The sequence below is a fragment of the Siniperca chuatsi genome, linkage group LG3 (genome assembly GCF_020085105.1).
Source record: "Siniperca chuatsi isolate FFG_IHB_CAS linkage group LG3, ASM2008510v1, whole genome shotgun sequence".
In the NCBI taxonomy this organism is placed as follows: domain Eukaryota; kingdom Metazoa; phylum Chordata; class Actinopteri; order Centrarchiformes; family Sinipercidae; genus Siniperca; species Siniperca chuatsi.
The window spans coordinates 31,152,871-31,166,191 of record NC_058044.1 but is presented as its reverse complement, the minus strand read 5'-3'; the positions used below and the strand labels follow the sequence as shown (position 1 = coordinate 31,166,191).

At 40.4% G+C, this 13,321-nt stretch overlaps 1 protein-coding gene across 2 annotated transcripts in view; it reads right to left on the bottom strand.

The window, feature by feature from the left end:
* LOC122873244 (E3 ubiquitin-protein ligase DTX1-like) overlaps positions 1-5,603 on the bottom strand; it is a 34,394-nt gene extending 28,791 nt beyond the window's left edge. The window contains exons 1-2 of one of the 2 annotated variants that reach the window (XM_044189687.1): positions 5,218-5,603; positions 3,869-4,095 (exon numbers count right to left, since the gene is read on the bottom strand). In XM_044189687.1, the coding sequence (XP_044045622.1) occupies positions 3,869-4,079 (211 nt within the window). In that variant the 5' untranslated portion in view covers positions 4,080-4,095; positions 5,218-5,603. Of the gene's footprint in view, positions 1-3,868; positions 4,096-4,394; positions 5,163-5,217 lie in introns of those variants that run through there. The other variant, XM_044189686.1, reaches the window with a different exon arrangement.
* Positions 5,604-13,321: the final 7,718 nt, after the last annotated feature.

Genomic DNA, 13,321 nt, shown 5'->3' with positions numbered 1-13,321 from the left:
CTACTCACTTTTGAACGCCCAAAAGATTTATCATGAGATGCATGAGTGTCAGAGCTTAGCAAACCCTGGTATTTTCCCAACCAAGAACTGGATCCTAAGGGGAAATGGCTATCAGAACCGAACTGTATCTTTGCCTGTTCTCTTTTCCCTTCTTTCTTTCTTCCCTTCATCTTCCACTTTACTGAACTTGTAACAACCAGCGACCCCCAAACCTAACACCACCTCCCCCCCTCTGACTCCAAGGTCTGGTCTGCTTCTTAAAACTGTGTGTGTCTCACAGCCATAACAGAGTAACTCACATCTGTTCAACAAAATCCAACAATGGCAGAGAAGCGAAAGTCAGAGAGAGTCAGAGAGAGAGAATACAGGCTCCCCAATTATCGCACTCCTCCTTCAACAACCACTCCCACTCCTTCTACACCCCCCACTGCACACATTCATATCTCTCGATCTCTCCCATGTCAAAGCCAAAACCGAAAGGCCCTTGGGACTTTTGCCTATTGACGAATCTAAACAAACGGGGGCGCTACAGAGGAGGACAACTAAAGTGAACTCTCTGCTCATTAGGCCTTGAAATATTCCATTCTTTTCACAGAATTAAGGTCTCTTTCTGGTTCTTCGTGTCAGGAGTGTGCAGCTGTTGTGTGTGTGTAGTGCTAGTGGATAAGGACTAAAGAATGCAGCTAACTCAGTGGTGCCATGATCATTTGCAGCTGCTCCACACCATCATACTGTTGAATCTCAACCCAACACAGCCACCACACACACACACACATACACACAATTTCTCTCTGTGTTCCACAATACTTTTAACTTTGAAAAGGAGCTGAACCAATACAAGAGTTTATAGAGCAAATCCACAGATTAAGAGTTTATCTGGCTTAGACATTAAATGACTGCATATTAGCATTTTCACTGCATCAGAAATGTATTTTAATCCAAACAATCATTAAAAGTATTGGTGGATATGGGTAAAAACCAAAATAGCACCTGATATAGTGATACTGCTTTCTCATATTGCCATATCAGCCTGGTCTTGCGTGCAACTAGGCTCGTAATCATAGATGCCATTTCCAATCAGAGGTCATTTGACCTACTTTACACAACACATAAGGTACATTTTTTAATGCATGTTAGGTTGTAATCATATTTAACCTGGATGTATAGTATTAAAAAGGCTTTTCCTGCCCAGAGAAAACTATCCAACCTCTATGCTGTGTTACTGCTGAGCACAGATGAGGAGGAAAAACTAATGCAGGTTTCTCAGTTTAAAGAAATGCGTTCTCCATAACACATGTGCATATTTTACCAGAGTCTATTGTGGTGACTTTTCACTCAAATGTTACTTAAAGGGATAGTTCAGGATTTTTGAAGTGGGGCTATATGAGGTACTAATCCATAGTCAGCTCCAGCTAGTCACCTACAGTAGATAAACTGGGGGGTAAACTGGGGGCGTGCTGACTGCTATCTACTGTAGGTAATACACTGCTATCTACTGTAGGTAATACACTGACTATCTACTGTAGGTAATACACTGCTATCTACTGTAGGTAATACACTGACTATCTACTGTAGGTAATACACTGCTATCTACTGTAGGTAATACACTGCTATCTACTGTAGGTAATACACTGACTATCTACTGTAGGTAATACACTGCTATCTACTGTAGGTAATACACTGACTATCTACTGTAGGTAATACACTGCTATCTACTGTAGGTAATACACTGCTATCTACTGTAGGTAATACACTGCTATCTACTGTAGGTAATACACTGACTATCTACTGTAGGTAATACACTGACTATCTACTGTAGGTAATACACTGACTATCTACTGTAGGTAATACACTGACTATCTACTGTAGGTAATACACTGCTATCTACTGTAGGTAATACACTGACTATCTACTGTAGGTAATACACTGCTATCTACTGTAGGTAATACACTGCTATCTACTGTAGGTAATACACTGCTATCTACTGTAGGTAATACACTGCTATCTACTGTAGGTAATACACTGACTATCTACTGTAGGTAATACACTGACTATCTACTGTAGGTAATACACTGACTATCTACTGTAGGTAATACACTGCTATCTACTGTAGGTAATACACTGCTATCTACTGTAGGTAATACACTGACTATCTACTGTAGGTAATACACTGCTATCTACTGTAGGTAATACACTGCTATCTACTGTAGGTAATACACTGACTATCTACTGTAGGTAATACACTGACTATCTACTGTAGGTAATACACTGCTATCTACTGTAGGTAATACACTGACTATCTACTGTAGGTAATACACTGCTATCTACTGTAGGTAATACACTGACTATCTACTGTAGGTAATACACTGCTATCTACTGTAGGTAATACACTGCTATCTACTGTAGGTAATACACTGACTATCTACTGTAGGTAATACACTGCTATCTACTGTAGGTAATACACTGACTATCTACTGTAGGTAATACACTGCTATCTACTGTAGGTAATACACTGACTATCTACTGTAGGTAATACACTGCTATCTACTGTAGGTAATACACTGACTATCTACTGTAGGTAATACACTGACTATCTACTGTAGGTAATACACTGACTATCTACTGTAGGTAATACACTGACTATCTACTGTAGGTAATACACTGCTATCTACTGTAGGTAATACACTGCTATCTACTGTAGGTAATACACTGACTATCTACTGTAGGTAATACACTGACTATCTACTGTAGGTAATACACTGCTATCTACTGTAGGTAATACACTGACTATCTACTGTAGGTAATACACTGACTATCTACTGTAGGTAATACACTGCTATCTACTGTAGGTAATACACTGACTATCTACTGTAGGTAATACACTGCTATCTACTGTAGGTAATACACTGACTATCTACTGTAGGTAATACACTGCTATCTACTGTAGGTAATACACTGCTATCTACTGTAGGTAATACACTGACTATCTACTGTAGGTAATACACTGACTATCTACTGTAGGTAATACACTGACTATCTACTGTAGGTAATACACTGCTATCTACTGTAGGTAATACACTGACTATCTACTGTAGGTAATACACTGCTATCTACTGTAGGTAATACACTGACTATCTACTGTAGGTAATACACTGCTATCTACTGTAGGTAATACACTGACTATGGATTAGTACCTCATACAGCCCCACTTCAAAAAACCTGAACTATCCCTTTACAGGCTCAATGCTGTAATCCAAATGTGAGCATAAAAAGTGGCACAGACTAAAACTAAAACAACCAAGTTATGAATGTTGGTCTGGTTATGTTATGGTTTTGTTACATAAGTGATGACTGTTAGCACAGCAGGAAAACATGCCAGTAAGTGCAACTATGACAAATTGTAAGACAAACAAAATGTGATTTTTTTTTTTACCCTATAACTCAGTTAACTTTACAGTTATGCATGTTAATGTAGGTTTATTCTAATTTAAAAATCGCAGGGCAGATCAACTGAATCTCAAATAATATTCTGAATTTCTTAAATGAGGGATCCAGACAGAAGCGATTGCACCTTTATCTCCTATAGAGCCACACTGTGAATACAGAGTGGTGTGTTTTGGGGTCAACGATGATTTAAGGCATGAAGGTTGTTGGAAAACCATAATCAGTAGCAAACAACACGCAGTAATGCACACCACTTTAATGTGCCATAATCCCATTTTATAGTCAGTTATAGCTTTCTCCGATATTAGGCTACAAGGGGAGTATTATGGCCCTGAACCCTCAATAAAAAGTCCAAACATAACATCCTTGCACAGTAATGTTACATCCTTTCCTTGTATCGCTCCCAGCACCCTCCCTGTCCTACCTGTGTCCTGTCTGAACTGGTGCATGGACTGGAGATCTATGATGTACGGCGAGAGCCGGCTGTCCACCTGGCCGAGGACAACGCTCCCTCCGCGGGGGTCGCTGCTCCGGATGGCTGCCTCTATCTGGTGGGAGACGGCGGGGCTGTAGGGCCGCCACCGGCCGTGTTCGTTCAGCCATTCCCACACCACCACGGCAGAGGCCAGAAGCATGTTGTTACTGTTGGCCCTGGAGAGGACATTAATGATGAAATACCAGGAAAACACTTATTTGTTAGCTAGAAGTATCGCCCCTCGGTGATGAGTGAGGGATTTGTTTGCCAAAATAAAGCCTGCCTGCTGGAAGCAGAGGCCAACCACACAGCAAACAAGGTGGCATTTTGCACACAACCGTCTTTTTATTTCGATATCAATTTTAATCTGGTCCTTTTTTTTTTAGTGTATGGGTGTCTTTCTCCCTCGTGATAAATGAATAAAGGTCGACTGTACCCCAAAGCTAAAACAAAGCCAGTTTTTGTTTAATCTTACATGGAGCCGCGACTCAGCTAGCGCCGGAAGGTGACACATTCTTCTGCGAAGATCCGAGCTCCTCGCATGGCCGAGAGAAGAAGGAAATCACAGTTCTCGCTCGACTGCCTTTGTTATAACACCGTGATACGATGTTTAAACAACCGTAAAGTTAACAGTCAATGAAGCGGCCTGAATAGTGTGGTTTATATTTGCTAGTCCTTGCTTCAGACACACCAACAGCTCCGGCGAGTCGTTTATTTCCAGCGACGACCTTTTACATTTTGTGGGATTCTTGCCTCAGTGGGGAAAATCTCCTCGGTGTGGAGAAAACGCGTTCTTGTAAAGCGTGAGCTGGATATATCTACGTCTAAATCCCGACCGAACCAGCCTCGGCAGGGTGTAGCAACAGCTAGCGTGTGTTTTTCTCCCGTAGTTTGGGGCGTAGCATACCGAAATGCTGAGAAAGTAGTGGCGCAACCTCAGTAGTAACGACTCTCCAGCCCGGGTCATATCAGAACAGGTTAAACTGGTCTGGATCCCGGGAACACAACACTGCAGATTTATACAAACAAATGTAACTAACAAACTGTCCAATGTGCATTTGGTCCCAAAGGCAATGCTTTTCTGTGTTATTATTCAGATTTTGTAGCGACTATATACACGTTGTGTCATATTTCAAGTGTTTACTACTTGCTGAGGAAAACACTGCTGTTATTCCGGTGCAGCCTGATGGTGCTGGCACTGTGTTTGAACACTTGGTTAGTCCACATGCACCAGTTTTATTTATCTACTCGATTATTAAGACTGCACAGAAAGGGTGGGACCTGAATCCAACAATCACCTTTTGATATGAACTTCTGGATCCACTCTCCTAGTCCGAGACACTTGGAACAAAATCCAGGATCGTCACGGACCTCTTCATGAATTAAATCCCCCCTTCCGTCCTCTCGGCTCCACCATGGCTCTTTCTCTCTCTCCCTCTGCCCCAAGTGGTCGCACAAAACAAAATCCCGCTTCTTTCTCTTTATAATGAAATGCAAAATCCAAACAGAGTGGGACTAGATTCCCTCCAACGTGTTAAAGGTTGGGGAGTTGTACGTCCATGATGCGTTGAAATAACCTCTGCCGTGTTTATCGTAATGCTATCCTTTCGCGTCCATCTTTACTTTGTTGTAGGAAAACTTGGTATGAGGCCACAGGGGGGACAGCAACCCTCCGGCCCCTGACCCTCAACACGCCCAGAAACCCTCATGGTGATGGAGGGCCGACAACCAATAGAAAGCGGGGCTCACAAAACATTTCAAGCCGGGGTCCCCTCGGTTGATCCAAGCACCGCGCAACACATTCAACTAATACTTAATAAGCCTTGGTTTGAGCTATTTGATATAGGCTACTAGTGACTTTTGTATATTTTCTCTGCCATCACTGTACACTTGTGTAAGTGACATATGATTAAATGCATGTACTAAATATGGTACTTATGTTGTAATACAATGAAACCTAATTTTCCCTGAGGTCTCTTTGAAATTCACTGACAGCTTCATGTTAACTTCGTCTTCACTGGACTGTGAAGACGGAAGAGTTTGCCACAGGCACTTGTCTTTTTGAAGATGGTCACATGCTGCCACCTGGTGGATAAATGGGAAACAGGTTATGAGTGTTACATGGGGCAGTTTTCGAGGGCGCGCATGCATGTTGTCAGTTAATGCTAATATTACAGGCGTACTTCTAACTTTATTACCTATCTATTGTTTGTTCAATAGGCTCCTACGTCTTTTTTTTTTGTTACCTGCTTATTCCTGTTTAGGGAAATGTTGGCTCACTGGGACACGTATCCCAGCGTGCGCTGCGGGGCGGAGTTTGACGTTTACCTGAACAATAAAATCAAAGTCGGGTCTGATTGTAGAGCACAGGAACGCCCACTGCTGTGGTTGGCTCATGAGGTTCAAGAACGCCCACTTTTCCTTCTTCTCTACTTTGTATACTTTTTGGCCATTTTCCTCTGAAACTGCAGATGTTATTTTGTGTAAAAGGTAAATAAATTACATAAATAATGTTTTTGATTTTTAAAACTTGCCAATTATTATCTTAAAGATCATCATCAATGTGAATGTAACGAGCGCAATCAGTAAATCAACCCAGGTTTTCCCAGTCTAGCCACGAGCGCGCTCACATAAAAGGGGTTAAAACCAGTGTTACAAAATCATTTGCTTTACACATAACATACAACAATAAAATACACTGTAATGTATGAATAAACAGGCAGGCATAGGGAATAAACCTAAACACAATGGATGATTGTAGAAAAGGTTTCAGTCGTAGTCAACTGGACACTGTTTTCAGAACAGAAACTCGTTCACCCTAAGGACAAGATGCCCACACAAAAACAGAGCAATGTAGTTTATTCAATTCAGTGCAGTGAGGAAAACTGCAAAGAACGGTACACAGGTGAGACCAAACAGTCACTTCACAAAAGACTTTATCAGCACAGACGACACGCTAACTCAGGATTACAGAGCGCCGTGTATTTGCATCTAAAAGCCACAAACCGCACATTTGAAGACAGCGAGGTGAAGATTCTAAGTAGAGAGAAGAGTTGGTTTGAACGGGGTGTCAAGGAAGCCATTTTTGTGAAAAAAGAAAACCCCTCTTTGAACAGAAATGGTGGTCTGCGATTCAACTTATTAATGTATTAACACCTTTGTCAAGCCAATCAGGTTCTTAACAGTGATGAGGGAGATGCAGCCAGAAAACAATAGGCCTGATTACTGATTACTGGGCCATCTTGGAAACTATTAGGTCAGTTTCAGGTGAAACTAGGCAGGGTAAACAGAAGACACTCAGGAAGACTCCTCCCTGAGGGCAGGGCCAGCATCTAGCCAACTCTGAGAAAAAGAAACCTTTTACAAGAAACCTGCTCCAGTTTGGCTGCTCAATGCCTGCGTTTCTAACATGACAGAAGTTAGAAAAGTCAGAACTGGACAAACACTGGCGAACTCTGCCACCGCGTCTCCAGCACACCCAAGTAGGGATGTGTGAAGATGTTATAATTCTGCTGCCTGCTAAGAAAGACAGCCGACTCAACCCGAGTCGGCTGTCTTGGGACCAAGCGCACCCGAGGATGCCCGAGAGCTCCAAGGAGCTCCGCACGAGAATCGACACGGACCATCCGCTGCCCCCCCCCCTTCCAGCGCAACATCTCCCCTGGCCATCTGAACCACCAGGTGAAACTTTACTGTTTCTGTTTTATTGAGGTTGATGCTATCGACTACTAAGAGTAATTATGAAGCGATAGGTCATAAGTAGGATCTCCCATCGCTATAGAAATTATATTGAATTGCTTCAAGTATTTCACTTGTGCTTTCCAACAACCTCTCAGCTGCTGAATGGTGCATTAAGGCGATTTAACAATAAAGTTTTCACCCACTTGGAGGTCTCCCGTGTTTCCACAAATTATTACATCTTGCCAAGATATCCTTGACTGCTTATCTGGTATACACTGGTCCTCCTTCAGTTATTATTTGTTCATCTCTCTATTCATTGCATTTATTCATTCATTCATTACTTATAGGCTAATAATAAGGTTTTTTTGTTGCCATTTCAGCAAAGAGTAATTCCAAGTGCACAAAATGAAAATCCTGCAATACAAAACTATACATATTCACTATACATAGAACAGCTACAGATATAAAAATACAACAGTGCTACTCACCCTATCCTGTCTTCTGAATTTGGCCACAAATTTTCATCCACATCACACCTTATGTCCTCTCTTGTAATACAGTTGGGAAAGGATCTTCTTGCATGTCTTATCCATCCCTGGCAATCTTCTGCAGATATGTCCAGACATCCAGCATCCATTGTGGACGGTGGTCATAACCTTTCCACCTCCACGAGGAAAATAATTCCTCTATGGGGTTGAGGAAAAAGAGGTGGAAGGAAAAGTAAAACCATTCTGGGACGGGCTGTAAACCACTCTGTGACTGGAAGAGAACGGTGAAGCGCTACATTGTCCCATACAATTGCAAAATGTTCTTGATTCTGCCTCACTTGCGCCAGGTGAGGAAAAAGGGCATGTCTTTCAAGGAATGAAAAAAAGGGGATAAGTGTCTTAATTAGGAGTTTATGCATTTTTATTTTTTATGTTAGGTTTTGAATGTAAGTTTAACAGTTTTAATAGTATGTAAACATGTGCAAAATGGAGTGTACATATACAGAGTTTTGGTGGTGGTTAAGTTTGAGTGAGAAAACAGTTCATGAAATTTGAAAGATGTGGTTAGTGAACGCATTTTGTGTAAAAGTGATCCACAGTTTAGTGCACATTGACTGTGTGAAGAGTTTTTAAAAATTGAACTCATATAGAGAAATGTGACTTAGCAATTGTAAAAAAAACTGTAAGATATGCGTCATGATGCGTCACATGATTCAAACTGTTCTTCATTTAAGCTACTGATATTCAGCGAGAGCTTAATGATTTTGGGATATCTGTAGCCTTTATGGCCTTGAAAACACAGCAGAACAATAAATTAATGCCTGAAAACCAAAACATCCAAATATTTTAACTGGTTTATTTACTAAAATGCCAATTTTTCTATTCACAGAATGTGTTGTCATGCAAAGCTTATAGCATTGAACATTTGTTAATACATCCATAACACAGTCCAAACTCTTCAACACTGTTCAGTCTACAGTTTGTACACAAGCTTACATTTGGCACATACATTCTCTTCATAACATACATTGACATATTCAGGATTCAGGACATTCCCCACTCCCTTGGATCAGATTATTATTGAACAACATAGCTTGAAAAGCACAGCTGTGATTAAGATCATTAATCAAGGCTGCATTCCTTTAAATGTGGCAGTTTCAGGGCCTTCATGAACGTTATTAGTAACAGCTGTGCTTTTCCTGCTAGGACAAGTTCAAACGTCTGCTATGAAAAAGGTCTATATCATTAGCTGCTGTTAGTGTTGTTGTTGTTGTTGTTTATGTATTGTTGGAAGTGGTTTTGTCTTTTTGGGTGCTGTCAGGAGCGTGGGTCTTGTTGGTGGTCTCCTTGTTTGGCTTTCCAGTGGATGATGCAAACAGCCAGCACCATAATCAGCAGCCCAAAACCCACAACCACACAGTACCAGTGGTGAAAGAGAAACCAAGAGGAACCTGGATATGAAACACAAAGAGAGACAATGAAGCTGAGGCTAAAATTACTATTACTTGATATTTTGAGAGCTGATTGTTGAAGCTGTATTTAATAAAATCACACTGTATCCACATATAATCACACTTTTCCTGAAAACAGCCTACAGTCTATATTTCACATACTGAGGGAGACATCTCCCGGCCCCAAAAGGTGACTTTTTGATTTGTTGTTTGGACTGTGCAGCAATTTGGGAACTTCTATCCATACTTTTTCCTATAAAATACAATCTGAACTTTCCACATAAAGAGAAGAGCATGCTGGCCAAAGCCTGGGGATGCCTGCTCGCTAGATGGCTACTACCACTGTCAGGCTCATAGAAGGAAAATTGCAGAATTTGAGGGAAGGCCATTATACTTCCTACAAGCATTTGCGCATGACAGAAGAGCTAGGTCTTCCTGACAGGCTTGATTGCCTTAATCACATTATGTAAATTTGCTTTGATTGTGATTGGTATGTAAAGTTGTCTGAACAAGTTGTGTCTGGGTAAAACTGAAAATTTGAACATATGTAAAAGGGCTTTCGGTGGTTGAAAAGATCTCTTTGTGTGCTACTTAAAGTTTTGCTTTAATAAAGTGACCACGATGCAAAATATATTCTCTTACCCTGAAGCATGGTTCCCCTCCCAACCATTAAACGTGTGTTCACTTTGGCAATACAGTAGTACAGCCCCAGGTCTCTCTCCTCAACACCAGTGATCCTCAGTGCCAGAGATCGGTTCATCAGCTCCACTGAGAAACGACGGCTGAGCTGAAACTCTGAGAAAACAGTTGTAGTCCGTTGAAGGCATATCAAATAATACTCACTGTTCTGTAATTAGAATTAGAATGTTTCCATATTTGTTCAAAGCAGCATTTGAAGTAGTGTGCTACCTTGGACTGGTCGTCCCTCTCTGAGGCTGGCACAGAGGACCACAGTGGGGGTGAGGTCTGTGTTGTGCTTAAGCCATGTTGTATCATAAAGGTAGGAGATATTACAGCCCAAAGTGACTGTTGAACCAAACTGGACATGTTGGACCTCAGCAGCAGCCACAAACAGCATCCAAAAACCAGCTATAGTGATAAACCCCAGAGTGGATAAAATGGACATCAGCTTTACCAATGTATGCTGAGTTTGATCTTACAAATATGTTTGATGCAGATTTAAAAAAAACATGAAACAATTCCGTTTCAAAGCTAACAAATTTTTGGCAACATTGCATTACATGACATTACATGTATTTAGCTGATGCTTTCATCCAAAGCGACTTACAATAAATGCATTCAACCATGTGGATACAATCCAAAAATTACAAAAATCATACAAGTACATCGACTTATGCTGAACTGTTTCAAGTGCTACATTTAGAAATAATAAGAGATGGAGAAAGAGGTTTTTTTTTTATAAGCCACGGTGCAGCCTCAACAGATGAGTTTTCAGTCTGCGCTGGAAGATGTGTACAGTTTCTGCTGTCTTGATGTCGATGGGGAGCTCGTTCCACCCTTGTGGAGCCAGAACAGCAACATTACAAAGCAGGGTTGGGGATATGCCTCCTGTGTCCTTGAAATTCCATTTTACTCCTGAGTCTGCAGTCATGCTAACCCATTTTGACTAAACATTACTGGTGCCTTTAGAAAAAAAAAAAAACATTTCCCACTTGAAATCATCATCTAACTCAGTAGATGGAAAACTTCTCACCATTGGCTAACACTAACATATTATCTTAATTGTGTTTTACCCTCCGTCCTCTGGCTCATTTCCCTTAAGTTTTAATCAAGCCCTAGTGTGTTGAAGAGCTCCAATCTGCATCTTAGATCATTTTTGACCTATCCCAAAATTGTATTTTTTTCTATTTCAATTTGGGTTTCATTCATTTTATGGTACCAAAACAGCTCTTGGTAAGGTTAGCATTGATGATGCAATGATTTACTACTAGCTGCTGGCTCCCCAAATTTGAATCCTCCTTGATACATAGGCTCTGCATCTGACACAGCGGACCACTCTATTTTAAACCACTGCCTTGAAAAACATTTTGGCATCAAAGATTCTGCTCTTGGTAGGTTGATACCGCACCGACAGAAGTTTTTTTGTGGCAGTTGGTGGATCGTCCTCCTCCAGAGCCCCCTATGATGGCTGTCTGGGGTCAATCTTAGGTCCCCTTTTTTTCTCTATCTCAGACAGTACTCAATTATCTCTCAGACTTAAATCTCATGAATCTATAATGAAAACGGAACCATCCTGCTGCTACAAACAACCTGTGATTGTGTCATTGTAATCATCACTCACTGTCTCATGTCTGTCTCTCCATCTGCCTAACTCAACCTTCATCTATTATAAGTGAAAAAGGCAATTTCCTCACCTATGAACCAAGGTTACTTTCTGCCTGTCTATCCAAAATGATGGTCTATTATAGAGTACATTTATTACTCACCAACAAGAATCGCTGTAATCCAAAAAGACTTCATCGTCTTGTATCTTTAGTTTGTCCTGTCCTTGATGGTTGTGATGCTATGGTCTAACAAACCACATAGACTTCCTTTTTAACTGCCAAGACACTGTTTCCACTGAAGGCCCACTTCTCTATTTTTACCCAGTCTCTTTACCTGTAACCTCTTTCGGTTTGGCTATGAGAAACATTTTCGATTTTACCAAGCTTCAAGCAGTAATAATTTGATTTTCATCTTTTACTGTATTTTTTTATTGTCTTCATTGTCTATGTAATTGGTTTTATATTGTTTCACTTTTGTTTTAAAGTCACTTTTCTTTATCATAAAATCTTTTTGTATGCATCAATCTCAATCTCCTATTGCCTTACTGTTTTTGATATTTCTACTGTCTTAGTCTTATAGACACTGGAAAGCACTCTATACTCATGTTAGCAGTACTAACATGAGTATAAGGTGCTATACAAATGCAGATGTACTGATCAGTTGAAGTTTGAATGCTGATTGTCTGTCAATGCATCCAGTGTAGGCTGACTTCAAGGGAAGTAAAAACCACAAATAACAGGTCATCTAAAGCCACATTTTCCCTGGCGTGAGGAGTCAAAAAGGGGTTTTATTAACAAATTAAAGAAACAATTTACAGAATATGCAACAAAAGTTCTGGGCCCTTAAAAGAGATAAGCTAAACATCAAAACTATGGCTATGATAACTTAACAAAAACTGAATAGAACTGAAGAGACAAAACTGACCTAACAAACTGACGGGGAACATATATAATGGCTGATCAGACCATTTTAGCTAAGTCATTAAACTGGACATTGATCATTACATCTCTGCAATACTTGACATAATTGTACAATATTCTGTGTTAATACTCCTGTGCAGTATACTCTTTTCAGTTTAAAATTCCCTGTTTATTGATATTGATATTTATTCATACCTCTATTACTGCTGTGCAATATCCTCCGTCTCATTATAATCTTAAAAAGCTACACTTAACAGTTCATGCACTATTACCTTATACTGTATCATTATCATCAACCGATAAACCCACTTGGTACTTAATTTATTTACTGACTTGTATTATAGTGTATTGTATTTTTTGCTTAGTATTTCTTTTCCTGTGTGCACTGACGTGATAGTGAGCTGCTGTTTCCCCTCGGGGATCAATAAAATACTTGTGATTCTGATTCTGAAAAAGAATGGCAGGGATTATGGGAAAAGGAGACCAAAGGAAGGCACTATTTTTCTCAACATCCTCACATTAAAAGAAACAGTTATTTTTCGGGAACCAGAAGAGATTCTGTTAAAATTTGCAGAC